This window comes from Bombina bombina, chromosome 3 (assembly GCF_027579735.1).
Source record: "Bombina bombina isolate aBomBom1 chromosome 3, aBomBom1.pri, whole genome shotgun sequence".
Lineage (NCBI taxonomy): Eukaryota > Metazoa > Chordata > Amphibia > Anura > Bombinatoridae > Bombina > Bombina bombina.
The window spans coordinates 753,816,001-753,838,230 of NC_069501.1; the positions used below are offsets into that span (position 1 = coordinate 753,816,001).

Below are 22,230 nucleotides of genomic sequence, written 5' to 3' on the forward strand. Positions count from 1 at the left end.
TTATGCATCTGTTGATTATGCAATTACTATTTTTAAAGGCCCTTTTTAATTTTAAAATGAACTTGTTTCCATTCCTAAACTTTTCACTGCAATCATAAATGAACATTTGCACATTCATATATATGTTGGGTGCAAGTGTCATTGTTTAAAAGTGTAAATTAAATTATTGTTCTCTTTAAAAAATGTATGGTTTAACATGTAACAGAGTGCAAGAACTTTAAAAGGACCCTAAAGTTTAAATTAATTATTCATGATTCATATAGTGCATTCAGCTTTAAGAGACTTTCCAATTGACTTCCATTAAGAGATTATATGCACAATTATAGGCTCCAGCTACTTCTGAGTATGTGCAAAAATTCACAGTGTATATGAGTAAGTGATTGGATGATGCTTTTCTCCTGATAACCAAGCTTGTTCAAATATGTCCTCCATTTTGTTAAAATAAAGTGAGGACATTAGTTGATTAAAATAACTTCCTTTTTAAAATGAGATCCAAACATTAATTTTAACATAAATATAATTTATTATTATTATTATTATTATTTTAAAAAGTTCTAAATTGTTTTATTGCATTAGAATTTTTTGATTCAGGTAACTTATTATTATTAAATTCTATGAGATGCAAATTTTTAGTAATAATTGAATTTTTTAAGACAGTCTCCAATAAATAAGTTATCAAAGGTTTACCTATAATATAAAAACTGCCATGCAGTTCTAAAATGAAAAAGTGCATATTTACACTAGCATACCCTGAGTATAAATTCAATCATGAATAAAATGATATTATATCTAAACATCTCCCTGGCTTTTGCAGGGGTAATGGTGCGTAGAATATACATTTCTAGAAATAGCTAAGACTCACTCAAAGAAGATCTGTGTTTTTCAGTGATTCATAACCATTAGAACTCTGCCTTATCTACAAAAATAATGTGCTATAAAAATAACTAGATATTTTTTGCTGAAATATATTAATTCAACACTTATTTGCTAAAACTGGAAAGTTGGGTGCTTGTGTTTTCTTTTCTTTTTTTTTCGCAACAAGAATGTAATGTTCCTAGTTTCAGATTCCTTATGAATAAGACATTAATTTATTAGATTTTTACAGAAGGGAGACGGAGTAATAATAGTTAGAAAACAAAACTACAGAACGGTGCATATGGCAGTGGGTAAGGAAAGAGAAGAAGGTGTCTACATTTTGGCCATGAGGGTGGTATGCAGGATCTTGCTGCTCAGTTGTGGAACAGAAGCATTGCAAAAAGCAATTCCAAATCTATGAGGTTGATTTTATTTTTTTGAAGTTCATTATAGAGGACAGTCGAAACCAGGGTAGTAATTGGCAGAGGGGAACAGCAGAGGATAAATGACTGATGAGGTCTTGTCTTGTAGAAGCATTATAAATAAATTAGAATGGGAATGGTCTGTTAAAAGCTAGTCCAATTATGAGTGTATAAAAATAATGTTTTGTGCTTATCATTAAATAACCAAATTTTAACAAAGTTCTGAATGTACACGTGGCAGGATTTGAAGAGATAACGATTGTGAGGGCTAAAGTAAAAAGCTAGGAGAGCCAGCAAGTCATGCTCTTTAGAGAAGGTTGGCAGGTTGGAAGAAGATATATACATTTTGGTTCAACATAATAGATATGGTATTGGAACCTAATTAAGCTAATTTTCAATGTCAGGATGTATAACCAGGAGGTCTAATACTGAACTTAAAGGGACATGAAACCCAAACATTTTCTTTCATGATTCGGATAAAGTATGTGATTTTAAACAGTTTTCCAAGTTACTTGTATTATCTAATTTGCTTCAATCTATTGATATCCTTTGTTAAAGGAGCATCAAAGCACTATTGGGAGCTAGCTGAATGCAACGGTGAGCCAATAACATGAGGCATACATGTGCAGCTACCAATCAGCAGCAATTGAGCCTACCTAAGTATGCTTTTCATTAATGGATAACAGGACAACAAACCAATTTAGATAATAGAAGTAAATTGGAAAGTTGTTAAAATCACATGCTCTATCTGAATCATGAAAGATATTTTTTTTTATTTCATGTCCCTTTAAGGTGATGAAGTAAAAGGGAACAGTGTGGGTGTCAGAGAGATATGATTCATACCACATTGGGGTTGTTACAAAGGTGAAAGGAGGATACATTTTACAAAATGTAGAATGGCCTAAAGCAGTAAAAACAGTAGTAAGATTTAAAAGAATAAATAGTTCTTTAATAGCAGTGAGTGCTGTTTTGTTAAATGCCGTGGAAAAGTGCTTCCATTTACAGTAATTGAGACACAATTAAGAAGGGGCATTGGTTTGAAGAAGGCTTGGTAAAGAAATATATATATATATATTTTTATTTGAGTCATCAGTGCATTATTGAATTAGAATAGAATGTACCAGCTGAAAAAAAGAAATATTAAAACTATAGTTTAGAAAAGAGATTAGGTGGTATAGAAGGAAGCAATACGTTCTAATAGAGCTGGATAAGGCAGACATTTTTTAAGATGACAGGAGACATGAAAGCAGAATCCATGCTCTGTCACAGGTAAAAGAGGGTGGTGCTTGAACTAGAAGGAGGCTAATGAAGAATTATTGCAGCAGGTTGTGAGCAACTATGTTCTATAATTGTGTTCATTTTAATTTGTGAAATGACCAGCAAAGTCATTGAATGCGAAACTGGTTTGAAAGGGAAATAACTGCATGTGGCTCTCAGAGACTTACAATTTAATTTCCTGAAGAAAATTAAACAATGCCCCTTTTGATTTTTACTGTAGAAAACACATACTCTGTTTTATTACACAAAATACCTACACTACTCTCCACTCATGTTTTGCTTATTAATCCTCTTTCTAGTTAAGTGCTTTTGAAGTTGACCATTTAAAGACACATATGCATATGTACCACTGTATATTATACTGGCTGCATATCACTGGCACAAACTAAAAAGAGATTTTAGGGATTATGTTTGCTTGAATATGTAATGGGAAGAAGTGTGTTATTCCCTCATGGCTCAAGGAAAAAGTTTGAATTGCCAAGGCTGGAGCTTAGCTCATATTGAAGGTTGTAAGGTAGCAAATGCAGTTATGTGTGGAGGGTCTGAGCCTAGTACGCGGTTATAGTAAGAAATAGCAATTATGAGGGAGAAGTGGTTGGAGACAGTGGATAGAAGAGATTACAAAAATCCTTGATAATTGCTGATTGCCTATAGCATGATTGTTTCTGATGATGTGTAAGGAGGAATGGTTTGGTGTTAGGAGAGTATAGAGTTGATGCATATAAAGTGATTGTCAACTAACAAAGATAATGAGAGATGGATTATTGAGAATGAGTTCAGAGATGGGAGAATACAAAGTCATTAGAGTGGTCAACATATCGTGTTGGAAAAATAGTATAACTAGGAAGGCTTAGGGAAGATGTTAAAGCGATATAAAGAGGAAGAGAGACCCTGTGGTAATGTTGGAAGACCCTGTGGTAATGTTGAAAAAATTATACGCTTCCTGCTTTTGATGAATACTGGAATAGGACGGTGCAGGAACAAGCAGGTGGTCTGTGTGGGTGGGGATATTTGGGGCAAGGATGGAAAACTCTTTTCAGAGGTTTGGGGATTCCTGGGCAGGTTTTGGTAGGTCCAAGATTTTTTCATAAGGAAACTAGGGCAGAAATATGCAAGAAAAAGAGGAAGAGTAGAAATTAGGCAATTCTTCTTATGCAGCTTTGATGTTCATGTGCTGGAATATATTGACAATCCTAAAACTTTAAAAATGTGTAATTACCATTTTAACTAATGTTGCCTATTTTTTAAAAAAATAATAATTGATGGTGATATAAATAAACATTAAATACAAATTGTCTTTACTTTTGCAAAACAGTTGTTCAAAAATATGTAGCTCGTCTTTTTTTTTTTTTGTCCTCAGGAGACCTTTTTATAACGTAAAAGTTTAGCCTAAAGGTATCTCTGCTACACTGATCATGCTCCTTCAGACTTATTTTGGTTGTAATTTTTTGTTATATGGTGTTATTAATTCTGTCTATGAGCTCTTAAATCATAGCAGTGCCCTTGTTTTGCTTTTCTTCTTGAATAGGTTGATATGTTCTAACTGTATTGTCACTCAATAAGGTAACATGATTTATGAGGCTAAAGCTAAAAGCAAGCTATTCTATCTCAGTGGAAGTAGATTTCAGGGGATGTAATTATCTCCGTAGCACAGATGACATAGTTGTAGTCACTTCTAGATACTACAGCATCATGTTATATTTATAATTTCATTATAATACAATTAATTCAATCAGAATAATTATGCTATTAATAATGATAAAAAAAAGGAAATCCTTTTTAAAACATTCAAACAAACAAGACATATCTACAAATGCAATAAACAATTAGACAATGGCCCCTATTTATTAAGCCGTCAACCGCAAATACGCTGGAATTCCACAGCATAATTGTGGAGAGCTTGATTCACCTTATTTATCAAAGGCTACAGTCTGGCAAAAGTAGAATTTTGTGATGTAACATACGATCCGCCGGTCTCCGTCCAACACAGATCGATGCTTACATCACTACAGATGTTCTGAATGCAAATTCAGCACTATCTGACTACTTTTGCTACTTATCAAATAACTACCAGGTACACTCGCCACTATTCTGGCCCAGCGTACCTGGTTTTCAATCCGCCGCCCTGGAGGCGGCAGATGCCATAGGAATCAATGGGAGTCTGAAAGCAGCGAAAGCTTATGTTCACTGCTGCCCGATATCCCATTGATTCCTATGGTATAATAAAAGTTATGTTTACACCTAACACCCTAACATGTTCCCCGAGTCTAAACACCCCTAATCTGCCGCCCCTACACCGCCGCCACCTACATTACACTTATTAACCCCTAATCTGCTGCCCCGACACCACCTAAATAAATTATTAACCCCTAATCTGCCGCTCCCGACACCGCAGCCAACTACATAAAGTTATTAACTCCTATCCCGCCGCTCCCGGAGCCCACCACAACTAAATAAAGTTTTTAACCCCTAAACCCCTGGCCTCCCACATAACTACTACTTACTAAACCTATTAACCCCTAAACCTAACAACCCGCTAACCTTACATTAAATATTAACCCATCCTTATCTTATAATAAATTTAAACTTAACTTTAGATTTAAATTAAACTATATTAGATAATTAATTAACCTATTCTAGCTATTTTAATAAAATTACATTACACTATATTAAACTAATAATTAATCTACCCTAACTGTTATACTAAAACTATATTAAACTATATTAAACTAATTAATTTAATCTACCCTAACTGTTATACTAAAATTACAATAAACTATATTAAATTAATAATTAATCTACCCTAACTGTTATACTAAAATTACATTAAACTACAAATTAAATTAAATATATTATATATTTAAACACCTAACCCTACTCAAATAATTTAAATCTACACAAAAAAATTACAAAGTTACAAAAAACTAAGTTACAAAAAATAACAAACACTAGGTTACACAAAAAAAATAAACACTAAGTTATAAAAAATAAATTATCAAAGCTTTAAACTAATTACACCTAATCTAAGGGTCCTATGAAAATAAAAAAGCCCACACAAAATAAAAAAAACCCTAGCCTACAATAAACTACAAATAGCCCTTAAAAGGGCCTTTTGAGGGGCATTGCCCCAAAGTAATCAGCTATTTTACCTGTAAAAAAATTACAAATACCACCCAACAGTAAAACCCACCACCCACACAACCAACCCCCCCAAATAAAAGTTTTGAAGATCCGACATCCATCCTCCAAAAAGCCGGAAGAAGTCCTCAACGAAGTGGCCGAAGTCTTCATCCAAGCCCGCAGAAGTCTTCACCCAGACGGCATCTTCTATCTTCATCCATCTGGCGTGGAGCGGCTCCATCTTCAAGACATCCGATGCGGAGCATCCTCTTCTGACGACGACTACTGACGAATGAAGGTTCCTTTAAATGACGTCATCCAAGATGGCATCCCTTAGATTCTGATTGGCTGATAGAATTCTATCAGCCAATTGGAATTAAGGTTGAGAAAATCCTATTGGCTGTTGAAATCAGCCAATAGGATTGAGCTTTCATCCTATTGGCTGATCCAATCAGCCAATAGAATGCAAGCTCAATCCTATTGCCTATAGCCCTTTTAAGGGCTATTTGTAGTTTATTGTAGGCTAGGGTTTTTTTTATTTTGGGGGGCTTTTTTATTTTCATAGGGCCCTTAGATTAGGTGTAATTAGTTTAAAGTAGGGATGCACCAATACCGATACTAGTATCGGTATCGGTACCGATACCAAGTATTTGCATGAGTACTTGGCTAAAATGGCCCAAAAATATCTTTCTGCACCATGCAGTAGTGTGGAAAGTGAAAGACTGTTCAACCTAGAGTTGAACCTCCATACAAATGTCAGATTGATGTTATATAACAGTCCTACAACCCAATTGTATCACCCCTTTAAATGTAATATTTTATTGTAATATATTTTATTTATAAAAATGTTCAGTGAACTTTTTTATTATTTCATAATGTCTTTTGAATTACAGTCCTTTATAATTATAAGACGGAATCTTAAATAATTAGTCTGTATTGTGCCTGGTAAACTGTCACATGACATTAAAAAAAGTATCGGTAATTGGTATCGGCGAGTATTTGAAAACAAGTATGGGTACTTGTACTCAGTCATAAAAAAATGGTATTGGTGGAACCCTAGTTTAAAGCTTTGATAATTTCTTTTTTATTTTTTGTAACTTAGAGTTTATTTTTTTGTACCTTAGTGTTTGTTATTTTTTGTAACTTAGTTAGTTTTTTGTAACTTTGTAATTTTTTAGTTTAGATTTAATTTATTTGAGTAGGGTTAGGTGTTTAAATATATAATATAGTTAATTTAATTTGTAGTTTATTTTAATTTTAGTATAAAAGTTAGGTTAGATTAATTTTTCTTTTAATATAGTTTAATGTAATTTTATTATAATAGTTAGGGTAGGTTAATTATTAATTTAATATAGTTTAATGTAATTTTATTATAATAATTAGAATAGGTTAATTAATTAGTTTAATATAGTTTAATTTAAATCTAAAGGTAAGTTGAAATTTATTATAAGATAGGAATGGGTTAATATTTAATATAAAGTTAGCGGGTTGTTAGGTTTAGGGGTTAATAGGTTAATTTAGTTTATGGCGATGTGGGGGGCTGGCAGTTTTGGGGTTAATAAATTTATTCAGTTGTGGTGGGCTCCGGGAGCGGCAGGATGGGGCTTAATAACTTTATGTAGGTGGCGGCGGTGTAGGGGGCGGCAGATAAGGGGTTAATAAGTATAATGTGGGTGGCGGTGGGCTCCGGGAGTGGAGGAATAGGGGTTAATAAGTTTATTAGAGTGGTGGTGGGCTCCGGAAGCGGCGGTTTAGGGGTTAATAACTGTATTTAGTTGCGGTGGGGTCCTGGAGCGGAGGAATAGGGTTTAATAAGTTTATTAGAGTTGCGGTGGGCTCCGGGAGCAGCAGGATAGGGGTTAAACATTTTAGTATAGTGATGGTGTTGAGTGACAGTATACAAATAAAGCTGTGAAAATGCTGAATAGCAGCGAGATCGATGACCGATCGATGACAACAGTCTGCTGCTCATCGCCCCGTACTTGGTGCATGGCTTTTTGTCAGCTTTTTTGTTAAATATGGAGAGCGTATTCAGGTCCATGGCAGCGAAGTTAGGCGATGTCAGGCGAGCCTATTGGTGCCGGCGAATGCAGCACAGTTGACAGCTTGATAAGAAGGCCCCATTGTGTTTATTTGTGACCTTACAGGTGCCTATAACTGGCTTAACAACTCATATCAAATACTAAAAATTGTTTGAAACAATGGTATTATGTGGGGTTACAATCTGCTATAGATAGAGGGCCAGATTACAAGCGATATTTTGCACTCAATTAAGTAATACCAGCGCAAACAAATGGTCGCATTCACATTGCATGGATGCATTGTGCTCATGAGAATGTGGTTTTATAGGCTCCAATAGGACACAGCATGAGAACTAGTGCAGCAAAGCGGGTAAGTCATGCAGTGATGGGCAGCAAATGTAAATATATACACTATATGTATTTGCTTATAAATGCTGTATATACACATATTAACATATAAATATATATGTATATAAGCATATACAATAAATATATATTTACAGGGAACACACAGCTCCCATAGACCACAATATAAATGCTGTCAGTGCTGAGGTTTTTTTTCCAAACACCCCACATCCACCACTTTTACCCCCTAAAAACTGCCAAGTGCAGTAGTTTTTAATGAAAAAATAGATACCTTTATATTTTCAATTAAAAACTAAAAGACCATTTATTTTGGGGGCATTTGGGTCAGTTTTAGAAAATGAACCATAGATCTGATCTCTGGTTAATTTTAATATCAGAAAATGTTTTGTATACTTTGTAGCATATGTGTATCAATAGGTAAATGTAACTGAAGAACTAATAGTATTTTACTGTATCTTTTTATGCCATAATATATATATAATATGTTTCATATGCAGCACATAAATATTGCATATGCACCCTTCATTTATTTTCTGTAAAAGCCACTATGGGTTATGCAATGATTCCATTTCATTTTCAAGATGTTCATTTCTTTGAACCTGCAAAATACGCTTTTTAGTTTCTCGCCAACTTGAGAATAGTTTCAGAAACTTAATATTGGGTGGTTTGGTTTTCTCAATCATCTTTTGTTTTCACTGTGCTGTCAGCTGTACTCTGTTCATCTATCTTGAGCAGAAATATTGGTGCATTAAAGCTGTTACTTTCACACAGAACATTTTGTTTTATTTCATTGTTTGTTTAACTTAAAGATCATCTTTTTTTATGGCTGAAAGGATAGAATACTGAATATAAAGCTCTATATTTTTTGTGAAAGGATTGAGCAATGTCCAAGGGCATTATAGAACATAAAAATAGTTGGAATTGCAAAAAATCTAAACTATAGCAAAAATGTTTGTGTTTAGTTATTGACACTTAGAATTTATAATATGTAAAAACATTTTACAAAAGAAGATGGACAAATAGTATCATATTAAACATAATTGTATAAGCATGACATAGTAAATTGATTTTGCTTTTTATTTTATTAATGTACTTGCTTTTGAGATCAGCTCATCACACTGATACCCCCTATTTCAGTAATGGTTTTATTTATCAACCTCCCATTCATCATACTGTGTTTGGAAAATGTTCTGAGACAGAGAACCTGTCCATGTGTATTTGGGGTCTCTGGACAGCATTGGCTGCTGGAATTTAAGATGACACCAGCATTAGATTGTACAAACCCACCCCTGCTATTGCACAGCCAATTGTTTGAGAGCAAACACTTGTCAGTTATCCTAAATGAATGAGTCCAAGTTGTCTGACTTCTGCAATTTTTGAGGTTGTGGACACATTAAAAAGCAAAGACCAAAAAGCTGCTTGCACAGCTTCATAAATGAGAACCATAATGTTTTACATCCAACTTTACAAATAGATAAAACTGTAATAAATGCCTCTGCCATGCTGATTTTCCTTCTATGTCAATCCTCATCTGCTGCACCTCTCTGCCAATTCCTTCACTGTTTTTTTCCTGCCCTCTGGATTAAAACACAAAATCCTGTCCTAACATTCAAGACCCTAAATAACACTGCTTCTTTCTATATTTCTGTCCTCTTCTCTAGATACTCTCCCACCCATCCCCATTTGCTCTGCCTATGACCATCTTCTATCCTCCTATCTTGTTGTCTCCTCACATTCCCATCAACAGGACTTTTTCCAGATTGGCACCAATCTTGGGGAACTCTCTGTCTTGCTATTAAAGACTCTCCACTAGTTTTCAAACCTTTATTTAAGACTCTTCTGTTCAGTGATGCATATACTATACACTAACATAAACTTCATAACCTACTTCCTCTCCTCATTTTGTCAGCCTCTTGCACCCCATAGCATGTAAGCTTAGGAGCCTAGCAGTCCTGTAAATCCCCAACTTAAAAAGTGATCTGCAACAGTTGTCAACTCTTAGTAGAGCCCTCTAACCATTCATCTGGTGCCTCTTAAAAGCTACTTTTCTATATTATACCTATGTTTATAGTGGTTTGGTATCTGTTGGTGCTCTACAAATGAATGATAATATAATATGATAATAATATTAATAACAATAATAATAATAACCTATATATGTTGATTCTGTATTACTCTAAAAGGACATGAAACACACATTTTTTTTCTTTCATGATTCAGAAAGAGCATAAATTTGTAAACAACTTTAGTTAATTTTTATTATCAATTTGCTTTATTCTCATGGTATCCTTTATTGACGAAGCAGCAATGCACTCCTGGGAGCTAGGTGAACACATTAGTAAGTCAATCACAAGAGACATATATGTGTAGCAACCAATCTGCAACTTAGGTATGCTTTTCAACAAAGGATGCAAGAGGATTAAACATATTAGACAATAGAAGTAAATTGGAAAGTTATTTAAAATTGGATGTTCTATCTGAATCGTGAAAGAAAAATTTGGGGCTTCATATCCCTTTACCAAATATTCATTCACCCAATAAAGACAGCAGAGGAGCTGCTGAACAGAAGCTTAAACTGAAATAAAGTTAAAGTACTAGTTTGTGCTACTGCTACAACTTACAGCAGAACAAAAACATTTTTCTTTTTATTTATGCTATATATAAAAGCTAGGCAAAGTCATAGAGACACTAGAGATGATTCTCTAACCCATAGTAAGTATAACTGCAACTCGAAAAACTAGAATATTGTGCAAAAGTTCATTTATTTCACTAATGCAGCTTAAAAGGTGAAACTAATATATGAGATAGACTCATTACATGCAAAGTAAGATAGTTCAAGCCGTGATTTGTCACAATTGTGATGATTATGGCTTACAGCTTATGAAACCCCAAATCCACAATCTCAGAAAATTAGAATATTACATGCAATCAATAAAACAAGGATTGTACATAGAACAATATCGGACCTCTGAAAAGTATAAGCATGCATACTGTATGTACTCAGTACTTGGTTTGGGCCCCTTTTGCAGCAATTGCGGCGTGGCATGGAAGCTATCAGCCTGTGGCACTACTGAGGTGTTATGGAAGACCATGATGCTTCAATAGCGGCCTTCAGCTCTTCTGCATTGTTCGGTCTCATGTCTATCATCTTTCTCTTGGTAATGCCCCATAGATTCTCTATGGGGTTTAGGTCAGGCAAGTTTGCTGGCCAATCAAGCACAGTAATCCCACAGTCATTGAACCAGGTTTTGGTGCTTTTGGCAGTGTGTCAAGTCCTGCTGGAAAATGAAGTCAGCATCCCCATAGAAGATCGTCTGAGGAAGGAAGCATGAAGTGCTCCAAAATCTCCTGGTAGACAGCTGCGTTGACCCTGGACTTAATGAAGCACAGTGGACCAACACCAGCAGATGACATGGCTGCCCAAATCAACACAGACTGTGGAAACTTCACACCGGACTTCAAGCATCTTGCAGTGTATGCCTCTCCATTCTTCCTCCATACTCTTGGTCCCTGCTTTCCAAATGAGATGCAAAATTTACTCTCATCAGAAAAGAGGACTTTGGACCACTGAGCAACAGACCAGGTCTGTTTTTCTTTAGCCCAGGTAAGACGCTTCTGATGTTGTTTGTTGTTCAGGAGTGGCTTGACAAGAGGAATACGACATTTGAAGCCCATGTCCAGGATCCGTCTGCGTGTGGTGGCTCTTGATGCACTGACTCCAGCCTCAGTCCACTCCTTGTGAAAGTCCCCAACACTTTTGAATGGCCTTTTCCTGACAATTCTCTCAAGGCTGCGGTTATCCCTGCTGCTTGTGCACCTTTTTCTTCCACACTTTTCCCTTCCACATAACTTTATATTAATCTGCTTTGATACAGCACTTTGGGAACATCAAACTTCTTTTGCAATTAGCTTTTGAGGCTTTCCCTCCTTATGGAGGATGTCAATGATGGTTTTCTGCACAACTGTCAGGTCAGCAGTCTTTCCCATGATTGTGATTCCTACTGAACCAGACTGAGAGACCATTTTAAGGCTCAGGAACCCTTTGCAGGTGTTATGGCTTAATTAGCTAATTAGAGTGGGACACTTTGAGCCTAGAATATTGCACCTTTTCACAATATTCTAATTTTCTGAGATTGTGGATTTGGGGTTTTCATGAGCTGTAAACCATAATCAGCACAATTATGACAAATCACGGCTTGAACTATCTTGCTTTGCATGTAATAAATCTATCTCATATATTAGTTTCACCTTTTAATTTGCATTAGTGAAATAAATTAACTTTTGTACGATATTCAAATTTTTCGAGTTTCACCTGTATATATATATATATATATATATATATATATATATGTATGTATATATGTATGTATATATACAGTGTATATATATATATATATATATATATATATATATATATATATATATACACACTAATACACATAACTTACATGCTTGCATTTTTTTTTCAACTTGGAAAATGTGCATATCAATTTTTTTTAAATATAATTATATGTTAAACTGAAAGTTAATTATCTATATTTTTTATTTTGTAATTTTATGAATAGGTAACACTGCAGGATTTAGAGCAAAGGAGACCCCATCTAGAAGAGCTTGTAACAGCAGCGCAGAATCTGAAAAACAAGACAAGCAATCCAGAGGCCAGGGCCGTAATTACAGACCGCAGTAAGTGCATTTTATTGTTTTTCTAACATAACAATGTTCTTGTAATATGTTAGATATATTTCTTTCAGTATGAGTGTGGAATCATACGAAGAAGTAGAAATGTCAGCACATTATTGAAGTGTTACATATGCAAAACTGTGATCGAAAATCAGCAAATCAAAATATGAATAGCTCAGGATATTAGTACTCTAATACACTAATGCATGGTACTAGCTAGTTTCAGAAACTCTTATAAACATGTATTTCCTTTATTATATATAGGTGCATAAAAGAGTTCTAACAGGGTCGCAGAAGGATTTCAATACCCCTATAAGGGGGAATGGGTTAGATCCAAAAGTGGAAGTCTATAATAGCTGAGCAAGCAGAGGAAACACAGATTATATCAGCAAACATGAGAATGGTTAAAGGGATAGTAAACCCATTTTTTTTCTGTTATGATTCAGACACAGCATGCAATTTTAAGCAACTTTCTAATTTACTCCTATTATCAATAAAGGCTTTGCAGCCGGCCCATTTTAGGTTCAGAACCTGGGTTGACCTTGCTAATTGGATGGCTGAATGTAGCCACCAATCAGCAAGCCAAATCCAGGGTTCTGAACCAAAAATAGGCCAGCTCAAAAGCTTTCATTCCTGTTTCTACAAATAAACGCCTAGATTACGAGTTTTGTCGGTAAAAACCTGCGGGGCTAATGCTCCTTTTTTTCTAGCGCTCCCTTAAGCCAGCGCTGGTATTACGAGTTTTCTGAATGGCTGTGTTAGCCTCAGAAAAGTGAGCGTTGAGCGAAATTTAGCTCCACTTCTAACCTCAATACCAGCGTTGCTTACGGTAGCGGTAAGCTGGAAAAACGTGCTTGTGCACGATTTCCCCATAGGATATAATGGGGCTGAGCTGGCTGAAAAAAAACCTAACACCTGCAAAAAAGCAGCGTTCAGCTCCTAACGCAGCCCCATTGTTTCCTATGGGGAAACACTTTCTAAGTCTACACCTAACACCCTAACATGAACCCCGAATCTAAACACCCCTAATCTTACACTTATTAAACCCTAATCTGCCGCCCCCGACATCGTCGCCACCTGCTTTATATTATTAACCCCTAATCTGCCGCTCCGGACACCGCCGCCACCTACATTATCCCTATGAACCCCTAATCTGCTGCCCCTAACATCGCAGACACCTAGATTATATTTATTAACCCCTAATCTGCCCCCCCAATGTCGCCGCCACCTACCTACACTTATTAACCCCTAATCTGCCGACCGGACTGCGCCACCACTATAATAAATATATTAACCCCTAAACCGCCGCACTCCTGCCTCTCAAACACTATAATAAAATTTATTAACCACTAATCTGCCCTCCCTAACATCGCCGCCACCTACCTACAATTATTAACCCCTAATCTGCCGTCCCCAATGTCGCCGCTACTATAATAAAGTTATTAACCCCTAAACCAAAGTCTAACCCTAACCCTAACACCCCCCTAAGTTAAATATTATTTTAATAAATCTAAATAAATTTACTATAATTAAATAAATTATTCCTATTTAAAACTAAATACTTACCTATAAAATAAACCCTAAAATAGCTACAATATAATTAATAATTACATTGTAGCTATTTTAGGATTTATATTTATTTTACAGGCAACTTTGTATTAATTTTAACTAGGTAAAATAGCTATTAAATAGTTAATAACTATTTAATAGCTACCTAGTTAAAATAATTACAAAATTACCTGTAAAATAAATCCTAACCTAAATTACAAATACACCTAACACTACACTATCAATAAATTAAATAAATTACCTACAATGATCTAAACTAAAATACAATTAAATAAACTAAACTATATTACAACAAAAAAAACACTAAATAACAAAAAATAAAAAAATATTACAAGAATTTTAATCTAATTACACCTAATCTAAGCCCCCTAATAAAATTAAAAAGACCCCCAAAATAATAAAATTTCCTACCCTATACTAAATTACAAAAGTAATCAGCTCTTTTACCAGCCCTTAAAAGGGCTTTTTGCGGGGAATTGCCCGAAAGTAATCAGCTCTTTTACTTGTAAAAAAAATACAAGACCCCCCCAGCATTACAACCCACCACCCACACACCCCTACTCTAAAACCCACCCGATCCCCCCTTAAAAAACCTAACACTACCCCATTGAAGATCACCCTACCTTGAGCCGTGTTCACCCAGCCGGGCACGGATGGGCCAGAAGAGGACATACAGACCGGCAGAAGTCTTCATCTGATCGGGGCAGAAGAGGTCCTCCATCCAGCAGAAGTCTTCATCCAAGCGGCATCTTCTATCTTCATCCATCTGGTGCGGAGCGGGTCCATCTTCAAGACATCCAACGCGGAGCATCCTCTTCTTCCCGACGACTAACGACGAATGAAGGTTCCTTTAAATGACGTCATCCAAGATGGCGTCCCTCGAATTCCGATTGGCTGATAGGATTCTATCAGTGTAGAGAGGGTTGTCTACTTGAGCGCCAACTAACACCTGTGGGCCCGGGAAATGGTGATACCTAGCTATCACCAGTGGTAAGCAAATGTAAAAAATGGGGTAACCAGGCGCCAACACACGGAGGCTAGGTGTAGAAAATATACAGGGTTTAATGCTATACAAGGAAAATAACAATAATAATAAAAACAATAAAACCTCCTAGTCTATGGATCCAAGACTAATTACAAAGTATACAATAAAATATGTTTATACAATAAAATCAAATAATCAAATTGATACGTTTACATCAATGCCAAGCGTTGAAAAAGATCTTTAAATTTGAACCTTGAGTAGAAATCTACTGTGATCAGACTACAAGTGATGTCCGAAAAACAGTTGCTATAGGAATAATATGTGTCCCAAGACTGTGGATACTAGTGGAAAAAAATCTGTGTCCCAAAAAATATGTCCTAGATGAGTAAGTGCTGTGATCAAAACACAAATGTAAATATTCCAAAATATGTCCAGAGCAGTGTGTCAAAAAAACTTAAAAAATAATAATCCAATTCATGAAAAATAGTGGGTGGAGAAAAACCAAATGACAGTGGATACTGCGTTAGGTGCAATAAAAAAAACACAAATGATACACACACAATAAACTTCAAAGTGATGAAACTTCCTGAAATCAGATAGTGTTCTAGTGTCTTTAGAACAGGGGATTCACTCGCAAGATAGGAGAGCCAATCATGGTGGAGAATACGAAAACAAGACGATAAAAAAACGATAAAAATGCAAAAATAAAAAAGTAACAATGGGTACCTGTGGAAAAAGGAAATAGGTACAATGTGTAATAAATTAACAAAAGGGTGCTCCAATAGAATCAGACTTACCAGTACAAGGTCTACGCGTTTCGGCCTCTCTAGGCCTTTATCAAGACTGATTACTTGTACTTGTTAATGGCCTTTTATAGCTATTACCTGTGAGTGACCGGATGTAGATGTTCATATTACTTCCGGTTTCGTTATTTTGTTAAAATGTAAATATTTCGTTATATAGTCTCTCATTTGGTAGAGCCCTATATGGTAGTGATATATTCTATATATACACTTTTAGAAATAAGGTAATATTATTAGAAAAAGGTTTTTTAGCCTCCGTGTACCCGTGACGTCATTTCCGGTCGGGGGTGGCTGCCGTTATTCGCAGCTCTATACCTGATATAAACTTTATTACTGATTTATTCTTCTAACTGTTACATCTATGTTGGTGAAGTGATATCCTTTGCCTTGATTATATAATTTTTACTGCGATGTTTACCTGTATTTTACAGTGTCGTTTTTTGGGGCATCCTATTGGTTGTTTTCTGGGAGTTCCGAATTCTTGACTATCCCATTGGCTATGACGTCACTGGTAGCTACACTGGTGATGGGGCATAACCGAGGGTGGGAATTCCTTAATTCTTATATATTTGGGGATATATATTCTCTAGTTCATTAGTATGTTTAATACACAGTGGAGTTGGGGAGCTTATCTTGCTTATGTTATCACTGTTTTGGTGCTTTTAATATCCCTTTTTTCTTAAAACTAAACCTGAACTCCAATTTTTTTAAAGTATGTGAATATGATGTTTCTCAAATATTTTCCGTTATAAAGGTATACCGAGATATCTTATCTTCTGACAACTATATTAAGTATATATTGATTTGCATCATAGAGCTAGGATCTGAATAAAAGGAAATTTAGTTATAATATTTAATGGTAGAGCTATATATATATATGTGTTGTTGGAGGAATCGATTCTTAAACTAATTGGGAGTTTTGAAAACTTGTCAGTTATATGTAAAGGGACAAATCATGTGTCAATTGTATATTATGTAGCAGGGACACAGCTTGTTGCTCAGATTCTCTGCACGTATGTTTACTAAAAGACCTACTTTTATGTTGGGGGGCTGGTTATTTATTATATAAAAAATAAAATAAAATATAAAATAAAATAAAACGCTAATTGTTTATGGAATAATCCCTTTAGGATACATATATTTTATATTAATCATTAATCATATCGAAACAATAGAAAGACATATTTTCTGCCAAATTGCTACTGTATTTATAACGGATAGTATAAATATAATAATAATTGGTGTATCATATATTAGTGAGTAGGAGGAGAGCTATGGGGAGAGATTTTATGTACTTAGATTATGAAATTTGAAACCTAAGTTGACTCCTTTTCATTCAGAATCGGGGTAGTCAAGCAACCAATAGGATGCCCCAAAAAACGGCACTGTAAAATACAGGTAAACATCGCAATAAAAATTATATAATCAAGGCAAAGGATATCACTTCACCAACATAGATGTAATAGTTAGAAGAATAAATCAGTAATAAAGTTTATATCAGGTATAGAGCTGCGAATAACGGCAGCCACCCCCGACCGGAAATGACGTCACGGGTACACGGAGGCTAAAAAACCTTTTTCTAATAATATTACCTTATTTCTAAAAGTGTATATATAGAATATATCACTACCATATAGGGCTCTACCAAATGAGAGACTATAAAGCGAAATATTTACATTTTAACAAAATAACGAAATCGGAAGTAATATGAACATCTACATCCGGTGACTCACAGGTAATAGCTATAAAAGGCCATTAACAAGTACAAGTAATCAGTCTTGATAAAGGCCTAGAGAGGCCGAAACGCGTAGACCTTGTACTGGTAAGTCTGATTCTATTGGAGCACCCTTTTGTTAATTTATTACACATTGTACCTATTTCCTTTTTCCATAGGTACCCATTGTTACTTTTTTATTTTTGCATCTTTATCGTTTTTTATCATCTTGTATTCGTATTCCCCACCATGATTGGCTCTCCTATCTTGCGAGTGAATCCCCTGTTCTAAAGACACTAGAACACTATCTGATTTCAGGAAGTTTCATCACTTTGAAGTTTATTGTGTGTGTATCATTTGTGTTTTTTTTATTGCACCTAACGCAGTATCCACTGTCATTTGGTTTTTCTCCACCCACTATTTTTCATGAATTGGATTATTATTTTTTAAGTTTTTTTGACACACTGCTCTGGACATATTTTGGAATATTTACATTTGTGTTTTGATCACAGCACTTACTCATCTAGGACATATTTTTTGGGACACAGATTTTTTTCCACTAGTATCCACAGTCTTGGGACACATATTATTCCTATAGCAACTGTTTTTCGGACATCGCTTGTAGTCTGATCACAGTAGATTTCTACTCAAGGTTCAAATTTAAAGATCTTTTTCAATGCTTGGCATTGATGTAAACGTATCAATTTGATTATTTCATTTTATTGTATAAACATATTTTATTGTATACTTTGTAATTAGTCTTGGATCCATAGACTAGGAGGTTTTATTGTTTTTATTATTATTGTTATTTTCCTTGTATAGCATTAAACCCTGCATATTTTCTACACCTAGCCTCCGTGTGTTGGCGCCTGGTTACCCCATTTTTTACATTTGATAGGATTCTATCAGCCAATCGGAATTAAGGTAGGAAAAATCCAATTGGTTGATTTAATCAGCCAATCGGATTGAAGTTCAATCCGATTGGCTGATTAGATCAGCCAATAGAATTGACGTCACATTCTATTGGCTGATCCAATCAGCCAATAGGGGGGTGTTAGGGTTAGACTTAGGTTTAGGGGTTAATAACTTTATTATAATAGTGGCGACGTTGGGGGCGGCAGATTAGGGGTCAATAATTGTAGGTAGGTGGCGGCGATGTTAGGGAGGGCAGATTAGGGGTTAATAAAATTTATTATAGTGTTTGCGAGGCGGGAGTGCGGCGGTTTAGGGGTAAATACATTTATTATAGTGGTGGCGATGTCCGGTTGGCAGATTAGGGGTTAATAAGTGTAGGTAGGTGGCAGCGACGTTGGGGGGCATATTAGGGGTTAATAAATATAATATAGGTGACGGCGATGTTAGGGGCAGCAGATTAGGGGTTCATAAGTATAACGTAGGTGGCGGCGATGTCCGGTCGGCAGATTAGGGGTTAATAATTTAATAATTGTAGGTAGGTGGCGGCGACGTTGGGGGGGGGCAGATTAGGGGTTAATAAATATAATGTAGGTGTCGGCGATGTTAGGGGAAGCAGATTAGGGGTTCATAGCTATAATGTAGGTGGCTATGGTGTCCGGTCGGCAGATTAGCGGTTAAATAAGTTTATTATAGGGTTTGTGATTTGGGGGGGGCTTGGTTTAGGGGTTCATAGGTAGTTTATGGGTGTTAGTGTACTTTGTAGCACTGTAGTTAAGAGCTTTATGTTCCGGCGTTAGCCCATAAAACTCTTAACTACTGTCTTTTTTATGTGGTAGGAGTTTTGGAGGTAGAGGCTGTACCGCTCACTTCTTCCAAGACTCGTAATACCGGCGTTAGGCAAATCCCATTAAAAAGATAGGATACGCAATTGACGTAAGGGGATTTGCGGTAGCCAAAAGTCGCGGAAAAAAAGTGAGCGGTAGACCCTTTCCTGCCTGACTCGTAATACCATACGAGAGAAGGGATTGTCAATCACCCTGGTTGGATAAATCAGGGATAATTCTAATCTGCCACATCTAAATTGGCATAAAGCTTAGGAAGCAGTGGTCTTTCATGAGTGAGCCTGCTACCAATAGAGCCGATCTTAGTTTCAGAAATATGCCTCATAGTATAACCAAGCAAATGAGAACACCAGTAAACAAAGTTGGCAAGTAGGGGAGTCTTTTGCAAGAAAGATGATTTGAAAATGTGCAAAGCATATCTGAATCAATATTTCAGCATTTAGAAACAGTCACAAAACAGTAAGTGCTAAGTTCTAATATGCAGTCCACCTTGTTTTAAAGGTGTAGGCAATTCAAAATTAAATTTATATAATTCAGATAGAGCATGCAATTTTGAGATACTTAACTTCTATTATCAAATTGACTTTCTTCTCTTGGAATCATTTGTTGAAAAAAATATGTACTTTGTAAAACAATTTATTTTTACATTAAAATAGCCTGATATTTTTCTTATGATATGTTAGGATAGATGTTTCATGGGTGAAGGATATTAGGTAGGGACTAGGTGTACTTGATGTCCCATTAGAAATAGGAGGTATTTAAGGTAGGATTATTTATTAATGGTTAATTATGATAGGATTTAATTAGGAAGGTTATTCATTATCATACGTGATGATTCCCCCCAGATTAACTCTTACCCTGGTTAATTCATAATAAAAACATTTATTTTAGTAAGTCAGTAGATAATGATTATGTGACTTGAAATTCCTCAAGTCATTTTGTATTTACAAGCCCATCTTAATTATGCTACAGGTTGGTGTGTTGTGGATAGACAACTTGCAATACTTCTAAGCTACATTTCGGACTTGAGCTGAGTTAGTTATGATGTAAAAGAGAACTTTACAACTGATTTTTGTAAGAATAGCCATCATTGAGATTGTTTACATAGCTTTTCAGATGGCATAATCTTTCACTGCTGTAAGTTTATCATTGCAAATGTTAAGGGTTTCTTTCATAATTCAGACAAAGTATACACTTTTAAACAACTTTCCAATTTACTTCTATTATCAAATTTTCTTCATTCTATTGGTATCATTTGTAAAAGGAGCAGCAATGTATTTCCTTTGTTTCCTTTATATCCTTTGTTGAAAAGCATACCTTGGTAGGCTCAGGAGCAGCAATGTACTACTGTGTGCTAGATGAACACATCTGGTGAGCCAATGACAAGATGCATTCTGTATATGTGCAGCCACCAACTAACAGCTAGCTCCCAGCAGTGCATTGCTGATCCTGACCCTACTTAGGTATGCTTTTCAACAAAGGATATCAAGGAAACAAGATTGGTATGCGTTATCTGAATTATGTTGAATTTACTGTTCCTTTAAGACTTTGTTGCTTGACCTAGGTAGCACTAACACATTTTGTTGTTATTTTTAATGAATTAACAATAATACTGACAATTAAAGAGATGGAACATGGATTATATGATTTTGGTTTATTTTTGGTTCTTTTGCAAATTATTTCTGTTTTCTGTATAGGATATTAATGCTATTATTGTTGCAGAGAGCATTAGCTGATGAACTTGACCTAGACCTATACAACCTTCCTTGTCTGATCATCCTGACCATAACACTTTAACAAACCCCAATGTGTTTTAATATTCATAAAGCATAGTATAGAACATACATAAAAGTTAAGCAAATATCTTACTATGATGATTAACTTTTTTATTATACAGTAGAGCAATAAAGATTACAAAGCTATCCAACTCCCTTGCCAGTTGCCTAGCAACTAAAATGTCAATGACACATGGGCCTATCTAATTGTATCACGCCAATATCCTGACATATAGGTACATCTGTCTTCAATGTGATATTAAAGTACTTTAGTTTTGTTTAATTGAAAACAGGGTGTTTTATAGAAGAATACAGTTTTGTTTTTGAAAAGAAAAAAAAAATGGTCACTGTGTGTAAAAAAAAAAAAAAAAAAAAAGTGCTTTTGCTCATGTCTACCAACAAGGCAATTTAACCTTGTTCATAATAAAAAAAAAAAGTTAAGATATTTAAAAATTACTCGTTAATCGATTGATACTTTATTGATCATTTAAATTGTCATTATGATCTGTATGAAACTATATTTAAACATGGTATTCAAAATATAAATATGCATAAAAAAGCACTCAAACACATTAAAGAGATGCATATATTTGAAAATATCACTTATAACCCCCACCCCCTCCCTATTTAGACTTGCCCAGACCTTTATTACAAATGGCCAGTATTAAAGGCTTTATCTGATTGTATTGCAAATAAATTTAAATAAATGATTTGTACTTTTTAGAATTGCATTTTTGCAAAATGTAAAGTGCTATTAGAAGCAGTAAAACCATTATTGCAATATGTGGAAATGGCTGAAATGACAGAGGCAAACAGAACAAATGGCAGCTTTATAGCCATAAAAATGTTGTTCTATAAAATGTTGTGCTATACCTGCCACTTCTG

At 35.2% G+C, this 22,230-nt stretch overlaps 1 protein-coding gene across 1 annotated transcript in view; it reads left to right on the top strand.

Annotated features, from left to right (window-relative positions):
* Positions 1–22,230, top strand: part of DMD (dystrophin) — a 4,487,195-nt gene that overhangs the window by 3,235,104 nt on the left and 1,229,861 nt on the right. Inside the window, exon 52 of the mRNA XM_053707599.1 lies at positions 12,628–12,745. Within this exon, the coding sequence (XP_053563574.1) occupies positions 12,628–12,745 (118 nt within the window). The remainder of the gene's footprint in view (positions 1–12,627; positions 12,746–22,230) is intronic.